This window comes from Macaca mulatta, chromosome 10 (assembly GCF_049350105.2).
Source record: "Macaca mulatta isolate MMU2019108-1 chromosome 10, T2T-MMU8v2.0, whole genome shotgun sequence".
Lineage (NCBI taxonomy): Eukaryota > Metazoa > Chordata > Mammalia > Primates > Cercopithecidae > Macaca > Macaca mulatta.
This window is the reverse complement of record NC_133415.1, coordinates 97,165,430-97,190,939: the sequence shown is the minus strand read 5'-3', so window position 1 is coordinate 97,190,939 and position 25,510 is coordinate 97,165,430. Positions and strand designations below refer to the sequence as shown.

Below are 25,510 nucleotides of genomic sequence, written 5' to 3'. Positions count from 1 at the left end.
TTTGAGGCCAGCCTGACCAACATGGTGAAACTTGGTCTCTACTAAAAATAAAAAAATTAGCCGGGCATAGTGGCACACGGAAGGCTGAGGCAGGAGAATCGCTTGAACCTGGGAGACAGAGGTCGCAGTGAGCCAAGATCGCGCCACTGCACTCCAGCCTGGGCGACAGAGCGAGACTCCATCTCAAAATAAATAAATAAATAAATAAATAAATAAATAAATAAATATATGTTCGATTTTTTTTTTTTAAAGTATTAATATTCTCGGTTGGGCGCAGTGGCTCATGCCTGTAATCCCAGCACTTTGGGAGGCCGAGGCAGGTGGATCACTTGAGGTCAGGAGTTTGAGACCAGCCTGGCCAACATGGTGTAACCCCATCTCTACTAAAAATACAAAAATTAGCTGGGCGTGGTGGTGAGCCCCTGTAATCCCAGCTACTTGGGAGCCTGAAGCAGGAGAATCGCTTGAACCCAGGAGGCAAATGTTGCAGTGAGCCGAAATTGTGCTACTGTACTCCAGCCTGGGTGACAGAGCCAGACTCCATCTCAAAAAAAAAAAAAAAAAAAGTATTAATATTTTTATATGGGGGTGGGGGAAGTTTGCTAACCCTATGTCAATTTCCCAAAATGTTCTAGAGATTTAAGTGTATGTAACCCCCTGAAGTGGCATCATGGGGTCACATAACTAGGAAGGAGCCGACACAGAACTAGAATTCAGCATCATCTGACCCCAAAGTCCATGCTGTTTCAACAGGTCTCACATCGCCTTCTTGAGCACCAGGATAATGAGAATGACAACCACTGGCATTTATGAACTGGTTAGTTTTGTCAGCATTGTATGTTCTTAATGTCATTGAATTGTCCCAGTCAATATTCCCATTTTACAGATACAAAAACAGGCTCAAGAAGCTTCATTGAATCTGTTCTTTTTTTTTTTTTTTGAGACAGAGTTTTGTTGTCTTGTTGCCCAGACTGGAGTACAATGGCACAATCTCAGCTCACTTTAACCTCTGCCTCCTGGGTTCAAGCGATTCTCCTGCCTCAGCCTCCCAAGTAGCTGAGATTACAGGTGCGCACCACCACGCCCAGCTAATTTTGTATTTTTAGTAAAGACCGGGTTTCACCATGTTGGTCAGGCTGGTCTGGAACTCCTGACTTCAGGTGATCCACCTTCCTCAGCCTCCCAAAGTGCTGGGATTACAGGTGTGAGCCACCGTGCCAGGGAAGAGACAAGCAAAAAGTGCCACTGTAAGGTGGGAATTCCATGTGATCTCTTGGGTTTTCCATTTCTGATACTGCCTTGAAGAGCCCATTCCAAAAAATAAAGTAGGAAAGATATAGTCTAAGAATAATGAACTCACAACAGTGTCCTTAATTCTCTCTCTTTTTTTTTTTTTTTTTTTGAGACACAGACTTGCTCTGTCACCCAGGCTGGGGTGCAGTGGTGCAGTCCTGGCTCACTGCAACCACCACTTCCTGTGTTCAAGCAATTCTGGTGTCTCAGCCTCCTGAGTAGCTGGGATTACAGGCGTGCCCCACCATGCTTGGCTAATTTTTGTAATTTTAGTAGAGACAGGGTTTCACTGTGTTGCCCAGACTGGTCTCGAACTCCTGGCCTCGAACTCCTGGCCTCAACTATCTGACCGCCTTGGCCTCCCAAAATGCTGGGATTACAGGCATGAGCCAGGACGCCTGACCTCTTAATTCTCTTATTTCACTCATTTCCAGCATTTAGAAATTAGTACTCACTCCACGCCTCATTTATCTCATCTGTAAAATGGAGCAATAGTGTATGTGCATGCACTTGTGCATTGATCTAGCCTTCTGCAGAGCAGGGCCCAAAGCGCTGTTAGTTCCTTCCCCTGGTCTTCCAGTTGAGCTGGTTTTCCTCTCACCCATCTTCCCCCACCCAGTTCCCATTCCTTGTCTTTTGACCCTCTTGGGAGCTGAGAGAAGGGGGGACCAGAAAGAGCCACTACACGGGATCTCAAAAGACTTTATTGGGGGGTGGGATGGGAGGGGGTGACATGCACAGGATGAGAAAACTCATTCCATCCAGGACAATGTAGGGACTCCACGGAAAAGGGCCTGTTTTCCATCCCAGGTCTTCAAAGGAGGAGCTCTCCAGACAGGCAGGGAGTGGGCCCCAGCTGCAGGGCAAGGTCTGAGGGAGGAGATTTTACTATCTCTGGAGACAAAAGGACTTTTGTGTGCTATGATCCCTGGGTGGGATGGCGGGGAGAGGAGAAATGGTTTATTGGAATGAGAGTAAGATGATATGGAAGAAAAAGAATCAGAGACACAGACAGAAACAAAAACAGGCAGGGATAGAACGGACAGTAGACAAAAGAGAGAGACCGAGGCAGAGACAGAAAGAGAAAAAAAGGCCCAGAGAGAGTCCCCTCAGGCCAACTTTGGTTTTCACTTCTCAGTTCTGAGAGCCGAGGAAGTGGGAAGGGGCCGTCAGAGACTGAGCTCCCACCTTGGCCATCAAAGACAAGCTGTGCAGCTCTGGGTAAGTTACACCCTGCTCTGAGCCTCAGTGTACCCATCTGTAAAAAGGGGGGCCTAGACTCTGTGGTGGCTCCAATACCATGCAGTGGGGGTGGGGGTGGGGGATGTCCACAAGCCAATTTCAATGTTTTTTGAAATCATGGATCTGAAATGCGCCCGACTCAGGGAGGGAATCACAAGTCCTCAAAGGCTGCCCAGAAACTGGTTGACTGTTATGGAATGAATGAAAGCAGGTTTCCTTCCTTCCTTCCTTCCTTCCTTCCTTCCTTCCTCCCGCCCGCCCTCCCTCCCTCCCTCCCTCCCTCCCTCCCTCCCTCCTTCCTTCCTTCCTTCCTTCCTTCCTTCCTTCCTTCCTTCCTTCCTTCCTTTTTTTAGACAGAGTCTCGCTGTGTCCCCAGGCTGCAGTGCAGTGGCTCAGTCTCTGCTCACTGCAACCTCCGCCTCCCAGGTTCAAGCGATTCTCCTGCCTCAGCCTCCCGAGTAGCTGGGATTATAGGCGAGAGCCACCACTCCTGGCTAATTGTTGTCTTTTTAGTAGAGATGGAGTTTCACCGTGTTGGCCAGGCTGGTCTCAAACTGTTGACCTCAGGTGATCCACCCACCTCAGCCTCCCAAAATGCTGGGATTACAGGTGTGAACAGCCACACCTGGTGGAATTCCTTTCATTGGATGGACAAAGTCATTTGGGTTTGGCAAAGCCTGAGAGTTACAAAACTGAGGTGCCAGGTTTTTTGTTTGTTTGTTTGTTTTTAAATAGAGATGGGGTATTGCCATGCTTTCCAGGCTGTTCTCCAACTCCAGGACTCAAGTGATTCTCCCACCTCAGCCTCCCAAAATGCTGGGATTATAGGTGTGAGCCATTATGCCTGGTCCTAAGGTGCCAGTTCTATGCCTTCCAGCCTTGGTTCTCTGAGAACTGAATTAATGAAAGATGCAGGACTCTTTCCCGGAGGCCCACAAAAAGAAAGATGCAACTAGGAAAGAAGGCAGGCAAGGAGGTCATCTTCTTTTGACCCATGTTGGACATTTAAGAAAGGGAATCTAGGAGGGAAAATTAAATAGGGGGTAATTCTAACTCATCTCCTTTGAAGAAGAAATTATTTCTCCACCCAGTTTTTTGAGGACAGGACATGGAGGGTCAGGCCCAGCTGGCGGCACACCAAAGCCCAGGGAAAATTCAGAATCACGGGAGCTTGTTGGATTTCAGCCCATTGAAGCACATGTTGCTATTGCAGCTACCTTGGTAACTGGGGGGACAGGCGGAGCACGGCCTTCCCATCTTGTACGGAGCCTCGCCAATCCAGTTGCCCCTGGAAGAGAAAAGGTCCCAGGGAGACAGAGGAGCATTAGGTGAGCAACCTTCACACAGATGTCCAGATCTCAGCGCTGCCATTGACCAGCCCTGGGACCTGGGGCAAGTCACATCTGCAAGTCTTGGTTTCTTTTTTTCTTTCTTTTTTTTTTTTAATTTTTGTTTTGTTTTTTGTTTTTGAGACAGGGTGTTGCTGTCACCCATAGCTCACTGCAGCCTTGACGTCCTGGGCTCAAGCAATCCTCTCAACTCAGTCTTCTGAGTAGCTAAGACTACAGGCACATGCCACCGTGCCCAGCTAATTTTTTAATTATTTGCAGAGATGGGGGTCTCACTATACTGCTCAGGCTGGTCTGGAACTTCTGGACTCAAGCAGTCCTCCTGCCTCAGCCTCCCAAAGTGCTGAGATTACAGGCATGAGCCACTGTGCCCAACCTGTAAACCTTGGTTTCTCTTGTAAACCAAGAGAAGACCTCCTCTTTCTAAGGGATTCAGCAAAGATCACATGTATGTATGCACCTAGCACTGTGCCTGGCCAATTAGTGCCTTACCAATTAGTGCCTCCCCTGTAAGGGTTGATTTTCTTTTTCTTTTTCTTTGTTTTGTTTTGAGAGGGAGTCCCACTCTGACACCCAGTCTGGATTGCAGTGGCGCGATCTCAGCTCACTGCAGCCTCCACCTCCTGGGTTCAAGCGATTCTCATGCCTCAGCCTCCTGAGTAGCTGGGATTATAGGCACGTGCTACCACACCTGGCTAATTTTTGTATTTTTAGTAGAGACGGGGTTTCACCATATGGCCAGGCTGGTCTCGAACTCCTGACCTCAAGTGATCTGCCCACCTTGGTCTCCCAAAGTGTTAGGATTACAGGCGTGAGCCACCATGCTCAGTCTTTTTCTCCCTCTTTCTCCTTTCAGAGCCTAAAATTGTTCCTCTGGCCCTTGCTTGTGGCTGCCTGATAATCTCACCACCGGCCTGAGACATTCATTATCTTTGCCAAGCCCTAATGCCTTGTTTTCTCACACCTTAAATGAACACACCTTTGAGCAGAAATAGAATCTTTTTTCTCCAAACGTGATTGTTGAGTGACCGTGAGTGAAATCAGCTGAAGTGCTCAGAAAAACACTCACTGCTGGTTTCCTAACAGGACTCATTCGGTCATTTAGTCATTCAACAAACACTTCCGGAGCACCTATTGAACATCAGAATTTGTGCCAGCTGCTATTCAGTTCAGTTTTCAAAAGGTGCTCTCAGAAGTTTGGGGGCAGGGAGAGTGGGGGTGGTGACACCTGGGATGACATGGAGTTCTTTTTTTGTTTAATTTAACCACTTAGAAAAAAGTTCTGCTTAAAAAAACAAAGGGTTGCAATCGCTGTAGTAGAAGGATATAGAAATGAAAACGGTCAGCCGGGCGCGGTGGCTTATGCCTGTAATCCCAGCACTTTGGGAGGCCGAGGCGGGCAGATCACGAGGTCAGGAGATCGAGACCATCCTGCCTAACACGGTGAAACCCCGTCTCTACTAAAAATACAAAAAAAAATCAGCCAGGTGTGGTGGCAGGTGCCTGTAGTCCCAGCTACTCGGGAGGCTGAGGCAGGAGAATGGCGTGAACCCGGGAGGCGGAGCTTGCAGTGAGCGGAGATCGCGCCACTGCACTCCAGCCTGGACGATAGAGGGAGACTCCGTCTCAAAAAAAAAAAAAAAAAAGAAATGAAAACGGTGGCTTTCCCACGCCCAAGAGTTTATAACTTAGTTCTAGTCATGGCCACCATTTATTTAGCAGGTACTATGGGCAAGGCACCACAGAGGCTTATTTTATTTTATTTTAATTTGAGACAGAGTCTTGCATTGTCATCCAGGCTAGAGTGCAGTGGCATGATCTCGGGTCACTGCAGCCTCCGCCTCCCGGGTTCAGGCGATTCTCCTGCCTCAGCCTCCCGAGTAGCTGGAACTACAGGCACGCACCACCATGCCTGGCTAATTTTTGTACTTTTAGTAGAGATGGGGTTTCACCATGTTGGTCAGGCTGGTCACTGACCTCAGGTGATCCACTTGCCTTGGCCTCCCAAAGTGCTGGGATTACAGGCATGAGCCACCATGCCCGGCCTCACATTATATTTTAATCCTTAAATTCTGTGAGCCAGGTAGTATTAACCCCCAAAGGGGCTGGGCTTGGTGGCTCATGCCTGTAGTCCCAGCACATTGGGAGACTGAGGTGGGCAGATCGCTTGAGCCCAGGAGTTCCAGACTAGCCTGGGCAACATGGCAAGACCCCGTCTCTACAAAAAACAAAAACAGAAAACAAAACATAGCCAAGCATGGTTGTGAACACCTGTAGTCCCAACCGCAGGGGAGGTTGAGGTGTGAGGATTGCTTGAACTGGGAAGGTGGGGGTAGCAGAGCTGAGATTCTGCCACTGCACTCCAGCCTGGGTGACAGGGCCAGACAGAAGAAAAGAAAGCAAAGGAAAGGAGAAAGGAGAAAGGGGAAATGGGAAAGGGAAAAGGAAAGGGGAAGGAAAGAAGGGAAGGGGAAGGCTGAGGCCTGAGATAAAATGATGTATTCAAATGCTTCGTACATGCATTGCAGAGGGGAATCAAGCCTAGGTCTATTGTAATAACAATAGGAATCAGTCTTATTCCCCATTTATTATCAGCCTGGGGGTATTACCTGGGTTATCTCACTCAGTTCCAAGACTAGATATTATTTTATTCCCATTTTGCAGATGAAGAAACAGGAATGGAGAAGTTAAGTAAGAACACAAATTTGAACCCTGCCAGTCTTGGCCCCAGAGGCTAAAAATCTTAACAACTATACTAATAACACTCAATGCTTCAAACATTTGATATGTCAACAAACAAACTAGAAAACTTGAGCCTGGGAGGTCGAAGCTGCAGTGAGCTGTGGCCTCGCCACTGTAAAAAAAAAAATATATATATATATATATATATATATATTAGAAGCTGTTTGTAATGGAATTTGGTTTTGTATTCTTCTGTGTCTGATAAAGCTGGGCTGTAATGTGACACTTTGTCAATAGATGCCATATCTAACAAACAACAAGTATCTTATTTTGATAATTTTTTTCAGGCTACTAATGACTTCAAGAACATCAGAATAATGCAATAGAAGGAATTTGAAATCAAAAACTGATTCTTTTGAACCAGCTCTACTACTTATTGGTTTTGTGACATTTGGTAAATTACTCAACTTCCCTGAGCCTCAATTTCTTAATTTGTAAAAAGAAATAATGTTTTACTAGTGTTCCCCCCTTTTTCCTTTTTCATGTCTTCAGTGAGATAATGTGAAAGTAGTTTGCAAATGATCAAAGGCTATGTGACAGTAAAATGTGGTTATTAAGTAATTTTGGAATTCTGGGGCAGGCACAGTGGGTGGCTCACACCTATAATCCCAGCACTTTGGGAAGCCAAGTAGGGAGATTGCTTGAGGCCAGGAGTTCAAGACCAGCCTAGGCAACATAATGAGACCACCATCTCTACAAAAATGTTAAAAATTAGCCAGGTGTGGTGATGCATGCCTGTACTCCCAGCTACTCAGGAGGGTGAGGTGGGAGGATTGCTTGAATCCAGGAGTTTGAGGCTGCAGTGAGCTATGATCTGGTTATTGCATTCCAGCCTGGGCAACAGAGCAAGACCTTGTCTCAGAAAAAAAAAAAAAAAAAAAAAAAGAAAAGAAAAAAAGGAATTCTAAATATCATGTTTACTTAAAATTTGTTCTTGTTTTACCAGGCGTGGTGGCTCACGCCTGTAATCCCAGCACTTTGGGAGGCCAAGGCGGGCGGATCACAAGGTCAAAAGATGGAGACCATCCTGGCTAAGACAGTGAAACCTCGTCTCTACTAAAAATACAAAAAATCAGCCAGGTGTGGTGGTGGGCACCTGTAGTCCCAGCTACTTGGGAGGCTGAGGCAGGAGAATGGCATGAACTCGGGAGGTGGAGCTTGCAGTGAGCCAAGATCGCGCCACTGCACTCCAACCCGGGTGACAGAGCAAGACTCCATCTCAAAATAAATAAATAAATAAATAAATAAATAAATAAATAAATAAATAAATAATTTGTTCTCGTTTTTGTTGTTGTTGTTGTTGTTTGACACGCGGAGTCTTTCTCTGTTGCACAGGCTGGAGTGCAGTGGTGTGATCTTAGCTCACTGCAATCTCCACTTCTGAGGCTCGAGCAATTCTCCTGCCTCAGCCTCCCAAGTAGCTGGGATTACAGGCACGCGCCACCACGCTCGGCTAATTTTGGTATTTTTGGTAGACACGAGGTTTCGCTATGTTGGCCAGGCTGGTCTCAAATTCCTAACCTGAAGTGACTCACCCACCTCGGCCTCCCAAAGTGCTGGGATTGCAGGCGTAAGACACCGCACCTGGCCTGTTCTTGTTTTTCTTTGAGAATCTGTGATGTCTGCAAGTTTCATTACGCTTGCTCCCTGTTTCCAAGAGGCTTGTATGAAGGCATCTCCTAAACTCTCTCCCACCCAGCAAACTGGAGGAGCTAAGCACACTCATTCCTCCTTCCTTTTCTTTGGGATCTGCCTCCCTGCAGGGAGCATGTGTTCTTGGCTGTATTTTTCTTTGTCGTAAGCTTAGAGTGCTGGCCCTGTACTTGTAAGAAGGGGCCTTTGGCTGTCCAGTGTTACCTGCCACTGGATGTGTAGGTCTAATTCAGTAGTGAGATATTTGTAAGCCTACTTGGCTGGCGTATCGGCAGATCTAAACCACATTCTCCACTACTGACTTCAGCAACACCGTCTTTCCACCTGTGTCAGTCCTGTCTCTCTCCGTGATTCTCAAACTTGGGTAAAGGAAAAGGATTATTGGGCTGGGCAGGGTGGCTTATGCCTGTAATCCCAGCACTTTGGGAGACCTTGACAGGAGGACTGCTTGAGCCTAGGAGTTCAAGACCAGCCTGGGCAACATAGTAAGACCCCTGTCTCTACAAAAAACAAAAAAATTAGCCAGGCATGGTGGCCTGCACCTATAGTCCCAGCTACTTGAGAGGCTGAAGTGAGGAGGGTTACTTGAGTCCAGCCAGTCGAGGCTGTAGTGAGCTGTGACTGTGCCACTGTCCTCCAGCCTGGGTGACAGAGTGAGACCTTGTCTCAAAAAGAGAAGGGAAAATAGGCTGGGCGCAGTGGCTCACTCCTGTAATCCCAGCACTTTGGGAGGCCAATGCAGGCAGATCACCTGAGGTTAGGAGTTTGAGACCAGTCTGGCCAACATGGTGAAACCCTGTCTCTAGTAAAAATACAACAATTAGCTGGGCATGGTGGCAGACGCCTGTAATCCCAGCTACTCAGGAGGCTGAGGCAGGAGAATTGCTTGAACCTGGGAAGTGGAGGCTGCAGCGAGCTGAGATCACGCCACTGCACTCCAGCCTGGCCAACAGAGCAAGGCCTCTAAAGAAAGAAAGAGAAAGGAAGGAAGGAATGAAGGAAGGAAGGAAGGAAGGACTATTAATTGACTTTTATTTTTTTGGAGACAGTTTCTCACTCTTACACAGTTTCTAACTCTTGCATAGACTGGAGTGCAGTAGCATGATGATGGCTCACTGCAGCCTCTACCCCCATGTGACCCTCCTGTCTCACTCCTCCCCCAGTAGCTGGGACTACAGATGAGCACCACAACACTCAGCTAATTTTTTTTTAAGAGACAGGGTCTTGCCGTGTTCCCCAGGCTGATCTTGAACTCCTGGGCTCAAGGGATCTGCCCACCTTGGCTTCCCAAAGTGCTGGGATTTCAGGCATGAACCACCGTGCTCGGCCTTAATAAAAAAACTACCCAAATTATATGGTATTGAGGGCACTTAGAATGAAGAAGGGATAGGGACTGTATCTTTTTTTTTTTTTTTTTTTTTTTTTGAGACGGAGTCTCGCTCTGTCGCCCAGGCTGGAGTGCAGTGGCCGGATCTCAGCTCACTGCAAGCTCCGCCTCCTGGGTTCATGCCATTCTCCTGCCTCAGCCTCCCGAGTAGCTGGGACTACAAGCGCCCGCCACCTCGCCCGGCTAGTTTTTTGTATTTTTTTAGTAGAGACGGGGTTTCACTGTGTTAGCCAGGATGGTCTCGATCTCCTGACCTCGTGATCCATCCGTCTCGGCCTCCCAAAGTGCTGGGATTACAGGCTTGAGCCACCGCGCCTGGCCGGGACTGTATCTTTCTTTGACTTCTCAGGACCCACCCTCCTGCCCCAGGGCCCCCTTTGCCTTAGATGCGGGCACTTACTTAATGGCGTAGTTGCAGACCAGGTATGCCGCCCGATGCCAGGTGTTGCCCCAGACGCTGATGCTGCTACAGGTGTGGATGGCGCAGCCCAGTCGATTGGAGGATGCCCACACCATCTGATGAAGGACAGAGACAGTGGAGGCTATGAGAAGGGCTCAGTGGGACCTGGGCTCCCTGGGGTTGTACAGTTGCATTGGGTGACGTCTTCCTGGGAGAGACAGTCTGCCTGTTCCAAGGTGTTGGGGGAGGAAACGGAGGCATTTGTATTGTAACATAATGTTTCTCAATCTTATTTTTTTTTTCTTTTTACTACAACAGTAGGGAATAATTTTTATATTGTTACAGGTGTACAAATAGACACATATATACACACAATTTGAACAAGAATTTTATGAATCACTAGCCTTGTCATGTTATCATGTGTGATATGTTTTCTTTCATTTCATACTGAACTCAGTCAAGGGCAGCTGTGAGAAGGGAGTTGGATCTGTAACTGACTGTAAACAATCAATTGAGAGAACACACTACCTTCAGACTAGCCAATATATTTTCTTTTTTCTGACAGTCACTAATGCTTTTATTTATTTATTTATTTATTTATCTGGAGACAGTCTCGCGGTCACCCAGGCTGGAGTGCAGTGGTGATATCTTGGCTCACTGCAACCTCTGCCTCCCAGGTTCAAGTGATTCTCCTGCCTCAGCCTCCCAAGTAGCTGGGGCTACAGGCGTGCACCACCATGCCCAGCTAATTTTTTGTATTTATAGTAGAGATGGGGTTTTGCCATGTTGTCCAGGCTGGTCTCGAACTCCTGACCTCAGGAGATCCACTCGCCTCAGCCTCCCAAAGTACTGGGATTACAGGTGCGGGCCACTGCACCCAGCCCTCTAATGTTTTTAATAATTTGAAATAAAGTATCTGGGTTTCTTTTTTTTTTTCTTTTTTGGATTGTTTACCTTTTGTTTTAAGTTCAGGGGGACATGTTCAGTTTGTTACATAGGTAAACTCTTGTGACCGGGGTTTGTAAAGATTGTTTCATCACCAGGAATTAGGCCTAGTGCTCGTTAGTTATCTTTTCTGATGCTTTCTCTCCTCCTGCCCTCCACCCTCTGACAGGCCCCAGTGTGTGTTGTTCCCCCCTCCCGTGTCCATGTGTTCTCATCATTTAGCTCCTACTTATAAATGAGAAAATGTGGTATTTGGTTTTCTGTTCCTGCATTAGTTTGTTAAGGATAATGGCCTCCAGCTCCATCCATGTTCCTGCAAAAATACATGATTTTGTTCTTTTTTTATTAGCCAACATATTTTCTTTCTTTTTCTTTTCTTTTTCTTTTTTCTTTTCTTTTTTTTTTTTGAGAAAGATCTTGCTCTGTTGCCCAGGCTGGAGTGCAGTGGCTCACTGCAAACTCTGCCTCCTGGCTTCAAGTGATTCTCCTGCCTCAGCCTCCCGAGTAGCTGGGATTATAGGTGCCCACCAGCACACCTAGTTAATTTTTTGGATTTTTAGTAGAGATGGGGTTTCATCATGTTGGCCAGGCTGGTCTTCAACTCCTGACCTCAGGTGATCTGCCCACCTCGTCCTCCCAAAGTGCTACGATTGCAGGTGTCAGCCACCACACCCGGACAGCCAATATATTTTCTATATTCTTCTATTCATTTCCTTTTTAAATTATTATTTTTAGAGAGGTGGATCTCACTGTCACCCAGGCTGGATTGCAGTGATAGGATCATAGCTCACCGCAACCTCAACCTCCTGGGTTCAAGCGATCCTCCTGTCTCAGCTTCCCAAGTAGTTTGGACTAAAGGTGTGCACCATCAAGCCTATTTTTTTTTTTTTTTTGAGACAGAGTCTCGCTCTGTTGGCCAGGCTGGAGTGCAGTAGTGTGATCCTGGCTCACTGCAACCTCTGCCTCCTGGGTTCAAGTGATTATCCTGCCTCAGCCTCCCAAGTAGCTGAGATTACAGGCACATGCCACCACGCCTGGCTAATTGTTTGTATTTTCAGTAGAGATGGAGTTTCACCGTATTAGCCAGGATGGTTTCGATCTCCTGACCTCGTGATCCACCCCCTTGGCCTCCCAAAGTGCTGGGATTACAGGCATGAGCCACGTCGCCTGGCCAAGCCTCACCATTTTTAAAAAGGTTTTTAGAAATGAGGTCTTGCTGTGTTGCCTAGGCTGGTCTCAAACTCCTGCATTCAGGAAATCCTGCCATCTCAGCCTCTCAAGTTACTGGGATTATAAGCATGAGCCACTGCACCCAGTCGTTTTCTTTCTTTACATATATAACTATTTTAATTTTGGGGGTGGGGACGGAGTTTCGCTTGAACCTAGGAGGTGGAGGTTGCAGTGAGCCGAGCTCTCACCACTACACCCCAGCCTCAGCAACAGAGTGAGACTCTGTCTCAAAAAACAAACAAACAAACAAAAAACAAAAATGATTCGCCTCAGTTCAGTGTGCACACAACTTTCCAGGAATATGCTTCTTTGGTGAAAAGAAGCTCATAAAGGTCTTTGTTTGCATTCTCATATCTGCTCCACACATTCCTTTTCTTCTAAGGCAGCAGGATGTGTTATCCCAGGGCCCCCAGCCCTGACGGAGGAGTACCTGGGTATAGTGGGAGCAGGTGGGGCCATCGCAGTGCCAGGGGCAGTGTGGGTTACAGTCCCTCGGGGCGGGAAACAAGTAATGCCGCTTCTCCTCAGACCAGGACTTCATGAGATCCACCACGGACCGGTACCTGGGGAGGCGGGGGGCACAGAAGAAGCTGGGTGAGAGGATGGAAAAGTGGCTCGGCCGCCAACTTGCTGGTGACCTTGGATGAGTCACTTTGCCTCCTTTCCTTCATCTCAGTTTCCTATCTGGGAGCAGGAGGGCGGTGGCCCCTGCCTCACAGGCATGTTCTGAACCCTTGTGAAGTGCTTCCCTGTACCTAGCACATGGTAAGTCCTCAACAAAGCATATGTGTTACTGTCATATGGAGGGCCAGGCAGGAGGTGCATTTCTCAGATGGGGGAGCTTGCATTTTAGGGAAGGAAGGGCTCCTTGGACCATCTCCTAGGCCTCTGAGATGTGAGGAGAAGGCAGATACTGGTGTGACACCCTGAGATACCCTCTGCAGTCTGAAAAGCCATCTGGGGAGACCTGAGGGCCTTTTCTTTTTTTTTTTTTTTTGAGACGGAGTCTCGCTCTGTTGCCCAGGCTGGAGTGCAGTGGTGTGATCTCAGCTCACTACAACCTCTGCCTTCTGGGTTCAAGCAATTCTTGTGCCTCAGCCTCCCAAGTAGCTGGGACTGCAGGTGTGCACCACCACGCCTGGCTAATTCTTGTATTTTTAGTACAGATGGGGTTTCACCATGTTGGCCAGGCTGGTCTCGAACTCCTGACAGCAGGTGATCCGCTCGCTTCGGCCTCCCAAAGTGCTGGGGTTACAGGCATGAGCCACCGCCCCTGGCCTTTGAGGGCTTTTTCTATCACACATATTTGACAGAGGCACAAATACATAAAAATATACATAAATGACTAGTGAGGGACAAAATCTGGAAGAATGCACATCCGTAATTTATGACAGCACAGCTTCGTCTCTAACACCGCTTTCTTTCTCTCTGTGAGCCTCTCAAATGATGGCCATGGGTAGGGGTGGAGTCTGGCAGGAAGAGTTCACTGGCAGGAGAGAGGAGAAGTGAAATGGAGGCATCACCTGACGTCTGCTCTGTAGGGCTTTGAGTGACCATTCACGGCTCTCAGAGGCTGGTGCTGGTCGTGACCAGTCAAGGACATGAAAAAAATGCAAACAGGGCCTTGAATTTCCACTGAGCTCACTTGAAAAGACTGGTCTTAATTCTTTCCCACTCTCCCCAGGGTGATGGCAGAATGGCAAAGATGGGAAGGTAGTTGTTTTTCTAACGTCCTTATTTGGCAAAATAAAAATCTGACCATCTTGTAGCAGTTTCACAGACGTCTTTTTGCAGTTTTATAGGCCTGTGAAATCCACAAGTCTGGAAGGAACTAAGCTAGGCTAACACCTTTGTTTTAGAAACAGGGACAGCAAGGTTTAGAAGTTTAGAAAGTGGAAATAACTTCCCAAGGCCACCCAGATCAGAAGATCCCCAGAGTCTGACTTGGGAGTTAGAATGGCGGTGAGAAAGTCAGGCCAGAAGAGTGGGCTTGCCATTCTCAGACTTACCTTTATTTTATTTTATCCCCTTATTTTTATTTTACTTTATTGATTTATTATTATTTTTGAGACACAGTCTCACTCTGTCACTCAGGCTGGAGTGCAGTGGTGCAATCTCAGCTCACTGCAACCTCCACCTCCCGGGTTCAAGTGATTCTTCTGCCTCAGCCTCCCGAGTAGCTGGGATTACAGGCATGCGCCACCATGCTGGGCTAATTTTTGCATATTCAGTAGAGGTGGGGTTTCACCATGCTGGCCAGACTGGTCTTGAACTACTGACCTGAAGTGATCTGCCCACCTCAGTCTCCCAACGTGCTGGGATTAGAGGTGTGAGCCACTGTGCCCGGCCCCCTTATCCTATTTTCTGAGTCTTCCAATCCCTCCTCACTTTCCATGACGATCTGTGCACTTGTTTGTTCTCAAAACAAGACTTGCCTCAATTCAATGTATACACAACTTTGTTAGGGTTTTGCCTGCCCCTCCTAACTAGAATGCAGGCTCCGTGCAGGTGGAGAGCTTGTCTGCCTTGCTCACCACTGTATCCCAGTGTCAAGTGCAGCACCTGGTACAGAGTAAGTGTTCAGTGAGTGTTTGTTGAATGACTGAGTGAAGGAAGGGCAGAGGGTCACTCACTGGCCAGAATGGATGGAGAGGTTCTGGCCCACGTATCTCGTCAGCTGTGAAGGCCCATGTGCCCAGATGCACTGGGTGGCCCAGGCCTCGGCAGCCCTGGCCAGCCGCTTGTCCCAGACCTGGGGAAAGAAAGGCAATGAAATTCTCCAGGGGAATAGCCACCATCATCACAACCGTGTCCAGAGATGCACATTTACCTGGTGCCGGTTCTCCCGCATCTCCCTGGAACCCTACAACAAACCCCCGTGTCAAAGTAGAAGACTGAGGCTCAGCTTGCTGATGACTTGAAGGGCAACCATGAGTCCATACCAGAGCTGGGGTCCACACCCAGATCTCTTGACTCTGAGCTTGGGCTCTGCTCTGAGCAGGGTCGAGGGTGTTCATACAGGAGTTCTCAGCAGTCCCTGGAAGTGACTGAACCCAGAAGGATGAGAAAATCACTAATTCTTAAATTGTATTTATAGTATTTTCTTTTTCTTTCTTTCTTTCTTTCTTTTTTTCTTTTCTTTTCTTTTTTGAGACAGGATCTCACTCTGTCACCCAAGCTGGAGTGCAGTGGCGCCATCTCAGCTCACTGCAACCTCTGCCTTCTGGTTCAAGCCATCCTCCCACCTCAGCCTCCTGAGTAGCTGGGACTGCAGGCGCGTGCCACCACACCTGGCTAATTTTTGTAGACACAGGGTTTTGCCATGTTGCCCAGGCTGGTCTCCAACTCCTGGCCTCAAACAATTCACCTGCCTCAGCCTCCCAAAGTGCTGGGATTACAGGGCACTTCGAGAGGCTGAAGCAGGTGGATTGCACCCGGCCTTGCAGTATCTTCTAAATGTGTTTATTTTAACATTAAAAATGTTTAATTCAAAGACTTTTTTAAATTGTGAAAATATGCATAATTTTAATATGTAAGATATCCATCTGGGCATGATGGCTCACGCCTGTAATCTCAGCACTTTTGGGAGGCTGAGGCAGGCAGATCACTTGCGATCAGGAGTTCGAGACCATCCTGGCCAACATGGAGAAACTCCCTCTCTACTAAAAATACAAAAATTAGGCCAGGCATGGTGGCTCACACCTGTAATCCCAGCACTTTGGGAGGCCGAGGTGGGCGGATCACCTGAGGTCAGGCGTTCAAGACCAGCCTGGCCAACATAGTGAAACCCTGTCTCTACTAAAAATATAAAAATTAGCCGGGTGTGGTGGTGGGCACCTATAATCCCAGCTACTTGGGAGGCTGAGGCAGGAGAATCACTTGAACCTGGGAGACGGAGGTTGCAGTGAGCTGAGACCGTACCATTGTACTGCAGCCTGGGCAACAAGAGTGAAACTTTGTCTTAAAAAAAAAAATACAAAAATTAGTTAGGCGTGGTGGTGTGTGTCAGTGGTCCCAGCTAGTTGGGAGGCTGAGGCACAAGAATTGCTTGAACCCAGGAGGCAGAGGTTGCAGTGAGCTGAGATCGTGCCACTGCACTCCAGCTTGGGCAACAGCAAGATTCTGTGTCAACAACAACAAAAAAAATAGATATCCAAGGAGGAACAGTAGAAAGTCTCATCTCTCTCCTATACTTGTCCCCCAACCCCACCACCCTGCATGCCATCCCAAGAGGCAGTCACCACTGCTTCTTGTGTCCTCTGTATACAGGTATATATTCTGTACCTGTACAAGCAGCTCTCTATATATAGACACACACACACACACACACACACACACACACATGCAAATGGCAGCATTCTATTCTGCACCTTGCTCTTTCATCTTAGGGATTATTCCCCATCAGTACATGGTGAATGCCCTCCTCAATCCTCAACAGTTTTATAACCTTCCAATGTATGAACTCCCCAAGTTTTATAACCGGAAAATATGTCAATAAAATACGAGTTCCCTTCCAGCTCTGACTTCCTGGGATTCTCTGAGATAGGATTTGTTCATTCATCAAATATCAAACAACATCTCTAGGCACTGAGGACTCAGGGTAGCAAGGCAATAAGGCCTTCAACAAGTCACTGATCATTATAGTCCTGGTCGGTGTGAGAATGAGAAATGGGAGCCAAACTTTCTTGGGGCAGTGAGAGAAGGGCTGCTGGGACAAAGGCTGTTGAGTTGGACAGCCTGTTCTGTGAGTAGAAGTCAGCTAGGGAGGGAGAAATGAGGCATCCAAAGAGGGGTCCAGGTACCTTCCCAGGGTTGTCTGGCCCAATCCTTTTTTTTTTTTTTTTTTTTAGATAGAGTTTCACCCAGGCTGGCAGGATCTCGGCTCGCTGCAACCACCGCCTCCCAGGTTCAAGCGATTCTCCTGCCTCCACCTCTCAAGTAGCTTGGGATTACAGGTGCCCATCACCACACCCAGCTAATTTTTGTATTTTTAGTAGAGACTGGGTTTCACCATGTTGGCCAGGCTGGTCTGGAACTCGTGACCTCAGGTGATCCACCCGCCTCGGCCTCCCAAAGTGCTGGGATTACTGGCGTGAGCCACCGCACCCAGCCGTCTGGCCTAGTCTTTTAGGGAGAGCTGAGGAATGCTTCCCTCATGCTGCATTGGGGTAAACTGAGGGGAGGAGCAGGCTAAACATGAAACCTACATGTTCATGCCCTCCCTGGAGTCCCTGGTGAAACATCTAACCCTTTCTGCTCCATGACACCTGCAGTCATTAAACAGCTGTTGGGGCAGGTGCCACACACACACAACAGGTGCTCAATAAATGTGCCATTTGTTTGAAAAGTGGAGGGCGTTCTAGGTGCTAACAAATGAATGAACAAGTCAATGACTCCCCTGTGTTCTAGCTGCCTGCCGTCCCAGCTCCTATTCCCCCCACCCCTCCCAATACCGTATTGCCACCTCACGTTACCTTATATATATTAATATCTTGTTGTTGATGCTTGTTTTCTTATTCCCACTAAAGTGTCAGCTCCATGAAGGAAGGAGCCTTGCCCATTCTGTTCCCAGCAGTGTCCATAAGGCTTAGCACGGTGCCTGGTTCCAAGTGTACTCCAAGGATAAGTCAATGGATACGATGAAAAAGTTAAGTTTTCAGGCTATCGAGTGGCATGTGTTGGTCTTTCAGGGGGCAGACTGGCAAACTCCCTAAAGACATCTCTGGGTGGGCTGGAAACCCATCCCTCTAGGCTGATTTTGGACAATGGCCCTGGGGGAGGAGCTGTAAGAAAGAAGTTGGTGCCCTCCTCTGACTTCTTGGGGGCTGGAGTGAGAGCCACCAGCCCTGCCTCTTTGAGGGGAGACATCCCAGCTTCCTCTGCTGGTCAGCTGCTGGTTTTCCTCAGCCTGAGATTCCCCAGTACCTGTCCCCACTGCTCCAAGCCTGCCTCCAGCGGCTTGTGGAGGATGGTGTGGGTGTGTCAGTCAAACCCTTAGGGCAAAGAGACAATAGCATGGAAAGCACCAGCCACACACCCCCGTGCAGGTCCCCAGTGTGGGGAGCCAAAATTCTTGGGTAGGGGATTGCGATGGTTAACAGTTGTGGTGATGCCAGGTGGCAGCAGGCAGGCCTGGTTTGAAATCCTGGCTGGGTGACCTTGGGCAAATTAATTCTCTGAGTCTCAGTTTCTTCCTCTGGAAAATGGAGATGATACTCACGTACAGTGCCTGGTGCACAAAGGCGTCCCTTACATCGTAGTCCCATGCCCCTGACTCACGGGAAGAGCTGTGTAACTTCCTTAGTTTCCTCATCTGTAAAATGGGCAGATTAACTCCTGCCCTTTCCACAGGTCGACACCCAGATACTGGCTAGTGGGGCCAGGCAGGCAAGTGGTCCAGCTCTTAAAAGCCAGTCATTCTAGGCCAAGATGAGTTGGCTGCATTTGCCAGAAGGGGCACTGCAGGGAGTGGGGAGGTGGGCACGGGGACTCACCATGTATTCCATGTTGGCAGCAGGTGGGTACACGCTGGCCCGGATGTGGTTGTGATAATCCAGTAAGACATTCATGTCTCTCGCAGAGATGTGGCGCCTCCAGCGGTACCTGGGCACCCCCAGGCCACTCGGGAGCCGCACAGCTGTGCTCTCGGGCTGGGCTGGGGCCGGGGTAGCATTAGGCATCATCAAGGCGTTCACTGCCTGGCCAGCCCAGAAGAGCAGGCCTGCCAGGCCCACGGTGCTAGGCAGCAGGGGCATAGCTGGATAGAGGGGTCACAGGTCTGTCTGTCTCGTGCAATCAGAGCCAACTGCCTGGAAGGGGTAGGCACGAAGCAGGGTAGGTTTGTCCCCGCTTTGCTGCAATTTAGGAATTCAGAATGAGACACAGAGAAAACCCAATGGCAGAGAATGAAAGAGGCAGAGAAAAAAGAGAGAACAAAAAGGGGACAGAAAAAAAGAGTTACAGAGAAAAAAGAATGAGAAATAGAAAGGTAGAGAGATACGGGAGCACCAGACCCTGAGCGTTCTCCAGCAGTGCTAACCCAGAGGATGCTGCCTCCTGGGAACCTGGCAAAGACCTCTGGATGCAGCTCTGGTCCAGATGCCCAGCACCCCTTCCTTTCCACCCCGGGGGACTGAGTGGGTTGGGCAAGGGGAAAAAATGCCCAGACAGTGGCTAATCCAGACATGGCCCTGGAGTGAGATGGTGCCACCACTTCAAAGCCGGGACTCTGTCCCTCCAGCCGAGGAGACAGACAGCAGCCCTCTCCAGCCTAGACATCGTCTTCACCAATCCTGCTTGAGTGGGCTCAGTCAATGCCCTTGGAGGGCAGGGCCCACCTTACCCCAAGGCGTATTGCAGGGTCCTTTTGTCCCTTGTTTGCTGCAATTTAGGAATTGAGAATGAGACACAGAGAAAACCCAATGGCAGGGAATGAAAGAGGCAGAGAAAAAAGGGAGACTAAAAAGGGGATAGAAAAAAAGTTACAGAGAAAAAAGAATGAGAAATAGAAAGGTAACGAGATAAGACAGAATGAGAGAGAGGCAATGATGTGGCCTGGGGAGGACAGAAATACATAGAGAGAGGCAGAAACAGAAGAAGGAGCGAGAAATTGGCTTAGAGAAGAGACAAAGAAGCATGAGAAACCAGGCAGGAGGCTCCAACGGTGCGTACCCAGGACGGGTAGCCCAGGCGGCTTCAGGAGGCAGCCGAGGAGGCAGGGGACCTCTGCCGACACCCTCGCCCACCTGGCAGCGCAGCGACTTTAAGGGTCCCCTGGGCGCTGTTGGCATCTGACGTCCCTGGCCCCACAGCCCCCTCCCCTTCCAGCCAGGCCAGACTCCTGCAGGGAGGCTCCGCCTGCTGCTTGATGGGCTTTTCTCTCCCGCCCCCTCTCTCTCTGCTTTCACCTGAAGCGTGTAGGGCTGGGCTGGGCAAATGGTCAGGGTAGTGATGTAGCAACAGGGCAGGGATTCCAGGAAAAAATACTCATCCCCTACGGAAGATCCCAGACCCCGAGGCTTCTCTCTGCCTTCCACATCCTGACATATTAAAGCCACCTTGCATCTGGAGAGTATTTTCTGACTATTTTCCCTACAACACCCTCCAGCCTTGGAGTAGGCAGTTAATATGGCCCATCTAGTGAGCCCTGCTATGTGCCAGGCCCAGGGTTGAGTGCTTTACACACAAGCTCAGCCAACCCTCAGAAGCAGGCACTGTAGTTCCTCATTTCACAGATGAGGAAACTGAGCCCGAGAGAGGAGAAAGAACAAGCCCAAAGTCAAGCGAGCTAGTCTGCAATCACGCCAGGATTTAAATCCAGATCTGACCCCGACCCCAGGCCCGGTTAGTATCTAAAAAGGATGCCCTTCCCTTCCCTTCCCCCTCCCCTCCCCTCCCCTCCACTCCCCTCCCCTCCCCTCCCCTTCCTTTGTTTTTTGTCTCACTTTGTCGCCCAGGCTGGAGCACAGTGGCACAATCTCGGCTCACTGCAACCTCGATTCTCCTACCTCAGCCTCCCAAGTAGCTGGGACTACAGGTGCACACCAACAAACCTGGCTAATTTTTGTATTTTTTAGTAGGGATGGGGTTTCACCATATTGGACAGGCTGTCTTTCTTTTTTTTTCTTTTGAGACAGAGTCTCGCTCTGTTGTCCAGGCTGGAATGCAGTGGCACAATCTCGGCTCACTGCAACCTCCACCTCCCAGGCTCAGGTGATCCTTCCACCTCAGCCTCCTGAATAGTTGGGACCACGGGCGTGCACCACCACACTCGGTTAATTTTTTTATATTAGCCAAAGATGCTATTTTCTAACCAAACCAAATATAGATGCATAAGGAAAAAAGCCTAGGGGAATGTTCGTCATGATACCACTCAAACACAGCCTATTCATCAGCAAATTAATTAAGCCCACAAATCTGGGTTCAAATCTCCATTATCCCACCCCCTCACTAACTAGGTGTTGGGAAAGTTACTCAACCTTTGTGTGCCTCATCTGTAAAATGGGAGAAATAATGGTGCCTACATTGTAGCCTTGCTTCGAGGATGAAATGAGTGAACATTTGTGGAGCCTTAGTACAGTGGCTGGCACACAGTATGCAGTCTAGGAGTGTGTGTATGAATGTGTTTGTGTGTACGTGTGTACTTATGAGAGTATGCACTTGTGTATGAATGTACAAGCATACTTACATGCGTGTGTGTTTGAGTGTTCTTGGATCACATGTGTCCCCAGGTGAATGTATGAGTATGTAGATAATGGACGTGTGTGTGTGTGTGTGTGTGTGTGTGTGTAAAGTCTCATTGGTCTCTGAGTTGCTGAAGTCCTAGGTTAAGAGTTCAATTTTCTTCTCTTTCATTACTTGTATTCCCCAAAAATAACAAGCATTACTTTTGAAATACAAGGGGATAGACTTACAACAGAAAGGTGTTATATAAAAAACACAGATGAAGAATTTGCAATCCTCAGACTACTCTTCTAGCAACCTCTGAGTATTCCCAGGCTGAACCTAGTCTCGGGGAAGCAGGCCAAACCCTGGACCAGTCGGTGAAGCAGGGCTGGGGGCTGGGACTGGACTACTGCAGACGGGTCCTCTCCAGACATGTGGAATTCCCACCACAGGCAGCCCAGACAGTGCGGCTGCCAAAGCACACACCTTTCTGCTGGAGCAGTGACGGCTGGATGCTGGGGAAGGTGGGGAGGGCAGAGCAGTGAGGGGTGAGGGCTGCAATCCCTGACCCCTATGGGGGTTCTCCCACTATGCCAGAAGGACAAGAGAGACTGGTTCGATCTAACCCCATCTCTGCCTCCAGCGTGCTGGGTGTCTTGAGGCAAGTTCTTACCCTTCTTTGGGCCTTGGATGCCCCAGTGAAGAAATTGAACTGAAACTGCTGCCCCCAGTGAAGAAGGCTGTTCCCAGTTTCGCTTTGGTAGGTTTCCAATTCTGGCTCTTCTGACTACAACAGGCTGGGATCTTCGGTACAGCAGGGCGAACTCTGCAGCCCACACAAACAGCGTTGGCACTTAGGAACCCAGGAGCGTCAATAAGTAAGCCCAGCTCTCTCAGAACACATAGCACAAGCCACTACTATGTAACTGGCACTTTGCAATGGCTCAGAACTTCACATCCTCAATTCACTTGGGCCTCACAGCTCCCTTTGGGGTAGTGACTCCACCCATTGTACAGATGAAGGTACTGAGGCACACGTGAGCCTCAGTGACTTATCCTAGGGATGGAGACTGTTTGTGTGGTAACCTGGGTCCTGGCGGTGAACATCCTCACACATGTGCAGAAGGCGCATGCATCTGCTGTACACACAACACACACGTATGTGTACACAAGCACACACACCTTTGTGCACATACTTATATAAGCACATCTCCTCCACAAATCACAGAGAGCTCGTCCCCGCCAGGCCCTCATATCCTCTCCATTGTACACCACAGGTGTCCTGTGTAAATATACAGAAACCCACAGGTTACACACTTAAGCATGTCTACTACATATAAGCTGATGGTATTAGCTACTTTCTCATAAGTGGCCAGCAGTGTTTTAAGCACATTACATGGGCAATCTCATTTAATCTTCAGAATAACCCTATTATTATCATCATCCAATTTTTATATACATGAAGAAACTAAGGCACAAAGAGGTGAGTCATTTGCCCCAGGTCACACATCCTGTGGGTGGGAGAGGTGGGACAGGCACCCCCACACTGCCTCTCTACAGTGTTGAGCAACAGACATCGAGGAAGACCTCGAAGTCCAGCCACGCAGACAAGACCACCGTCTCCTACTCCACATATTTATGCATCCACAGAAACCCAGAAACTTACACTGGTAGCAAACACACAGCAACATCCCAGTCAGGCCCTCTCTGCTGCCCCCGTTGAAGAAAGCTGGTCCCAGTTGCACTTTGGCAGGTTTTCAATGGATAAAATATTAGGCGTGGGGCCAGGAAATAATCAGTGTGGCCCAACTTATTTTTATTTATTTTATTTTGAGATAGAGTTTCACTCTTGTTGCCTAGGCTGGAGTGCAGTGGCACAATCTCGGCTCACTGAAACCTCTGCCTCCCAGGTTCAAGCAATTCTCCTGCTTCAGCTTCCCGAGTAGCTGGGATTACAGGCGCCCACCACCACCCCTGGCTAATTTTTGTATTTTTAGTAGAGATGGGGTTTCACCTTGTTGGCCAGGCTGGTTTCAAACTCCCTCCCAAAGTGTTGGGATTACAGGTGTGAGCCACTGCGCCTGGCCTATTTTTATTCTTATTTTAGTTTTGAGACAGGGTCTTGCTTTGTCGGCCAGGCTGGGGTGCAGTGGCGCAATTATGACTCAATGCAGTCTGGATCTCCCGGGTTCAAATGATCCTTTCATCTCAGCTTCCCCGAGCAGCTGGGACCATAGGCACGTGCTACCACGTGGCTGATTTGTAAAATGTTTAGTGGAGACAAGGTCTCGCTATGTTGACTAGGCTGGTCTGGAACTCCTAAGCCCAAGCAATCCTCTCACCTTGGCCTCCCAAAGTGCTGTGATTACCTGTGTGGGCCACTGCACTTGGGCCAGCCCAAGTTAATGCCCTGGATATTCATCTCGCATTAGGGTAAGACATCTTTCTCATCCCTGGATTTGAGCAACTGGATTCAGCTACTGCTCCATCCTCACCTCTACTGGAATTCTCTCTGGGCTTGGACAAGCAAAGAGAACATTCTTCCAGAAAGTAGTAGTATTTGAGACAGTGCAGCTTGGTGGGTAATAGGGCAGGCTTTGCATCCAGACAGCCTGGGTTTATGGATCAATTCCATGGCTTTTTAGCTGTGTGACCATCAGCAATTTACTTAACCCTTCTGTGCCTCAGTTTCCTCATCTATAAGATGGGGCTATCTCATAGCATGACTGTGAGGATTAAATGAGTTAGTACATCTTAAAACACTTGATACAATGCCTGGCACAGAGCAAGCAGTCAGTAAATTATAAATAATAATAGCTAATAACAATAACAGTCAACATTTCTGTAGCACACACCAGATGCCAGACACTAAATGTCTTAGGGACATGACTTCAGGTAAGCCTCATTCCAGTTTCATGGGTTGGGTGTCAGGATCCCCATTCCTTAGATGAGGAAGTGGAAACTCAGAGAGGTTAAGTAACTTGCTCAAGTTCACACAGCTAGTTCCAATAGAAACTACATTCCAAGGCCAGGTCTCTCTGACTCTTACCCAGTGTTCTTTTCACCCAGTAAAGTTGTTTTTGGTTGGGTGTGGTAGCTCACGCCTATAATCCCAGCATTTTGGGAGGCTGAGGCGGGTGGATCACTTGAGGCCAGGAGTTCGAGACCAGCCTGACCAACATGGCGAAACCCCATCTCTATCAAAAAATACAAGAAATTTGCTGGGCATGGTGGCACACGTCTGTAGTCCCAGCTACTTGGGAGGCTGAGGCACGAGAATTGCTTGAACCCAGGAGGTGGAGATTGCAGTGAGCCGAGATTGTGCCACTGCACACCAGCCTGGGTGACAGAGTAAGACGCTGTCTCAAAACAAAAAAAAAGTTGTTTTTGAGAAAAGACTGTGGGGCAAGATCCTGGTGCTTGAGAGAGGAGACTGAGAAAGCGGGAAGGCCTTTAGAGATGACCTAGGTCATCTCCCCATTTGTCAGTTGAGGAAAGAGGTTCAGAGAGGTTAAGTGATTTGTCCAAAGTCACACAGGAATGAGTAGACTCAGGACTGCAACCGAGATCTATGTTACTCCAAATCCAAACAGGAGGAGGGAGGAAGGCGGAGAGAAGGGTGTGTGGGTGAAAAGAGCAGCGAGGATCCAGGCTCTGAGGAAACTCTTTTTTTTTTTTTTTTTTTTTTTTTTTTTAAGACGGAGTTTCACTCTTGCTGCCCAGGCTGGAGTGCAATGGTGCGATCTCGGCTCACCACAACCTCCCCTCCTGGGTTCAAGCGATTCTCCTGCCTCAGTCTCCCGAGTACTGAGATTACAGGCATGTGCCACCACGCCTGGCTAATTTTTTGTATTTTTTAGTAGAGACGGGGTTTCTCCATGCTGGTCAGCTTGGTCTTCAACTCCCGACCTCAGGTGATCCGCCTGCCTCGGGCTCCCAAAGTGCTAGTATTACAGGCATGAGCCACTGCACCCGGCCCTGCGGAAACTCTTAAAATCCAATGCCCCAGGTTCTTCAAAAGACAAACTGTAAGGAAACAAAGGGGATGGGAGGTGAATTACTATAGACTTAAAGGCTATACATTTGGGTGTAAAACTGTAAAGA

The 25,510-nt window shown here is 48.5% G+C and overlaps 2 protein-coding genes across 20 annotated transcripts in view; one reads left to right on the top strand and one right to left on the bottom strand.

Moving 5' to 3' along the window:
- Nucleotides 1–25,510, top strand: part of LOC144329412 (uncharacterized) — an 83,163-nt gene that overhangs the window by 39,115 nt on the left and 18,538 nt on the right. For 2 of the 19 annotated variants that reach the window (XR_013399970.1, XM_077951846.1), the window contains 2 exons: nucleotides 2,432–2,514; nucleotides 12,770–14,321. Coding sequence is in view for 4 of the 19 variants with exons in the window: in XM_077951846.1 (XP_077807972.1) it covers nucleotides 2,432–2,514; nucleotides 12,770–12,888 (202 nt within the window). In the remaining 15 variants the exon portion in view is untranslated. Of the gene's footprint in view, nucleotides 1–753; nucleotides 818–2,431; nucleotides 2,515–3,748; nucleotides 3,864–6,913; nucleotides 7,517–7,572; nucleotides 7,896–12,769; nucleotides 14,322–17,091; nucleotides 17,111–17,769; nucleotides 18,233–25,510 lie in introns of those variants that run through there. The other 17 variants (XR_013399973.1, XR_013399966.1, XR_013399972.1 and 14 more) reach the window with 14 other exon arrangements.
- R3HDML (R3H domain containing like) lies at nucleotides 1,996–21,453 on the bottom strand. The gene is made up of 5 exons (XM_001081974.5): nucleotides 18,736–21,453; nucleotides 14,875–14,993; nucleotides 12,672–12,804; nucleotides 10,067–10,182; nucleotides 1,996–3,823 (listed from the first exon to the last, which is right to left on the bottom strand). Exons 1-5 carry the CDS (start codon nucleotides 18,994–18,996, stop codon nucleotides 3,697–3,699), a joined length of 756 nt encoding a protein of 251 aa, XP_001081974.3. The 5' UTR covers nucleotides 18,997–21,453; the 3' UTR covers nucleotides 1,996–3,696.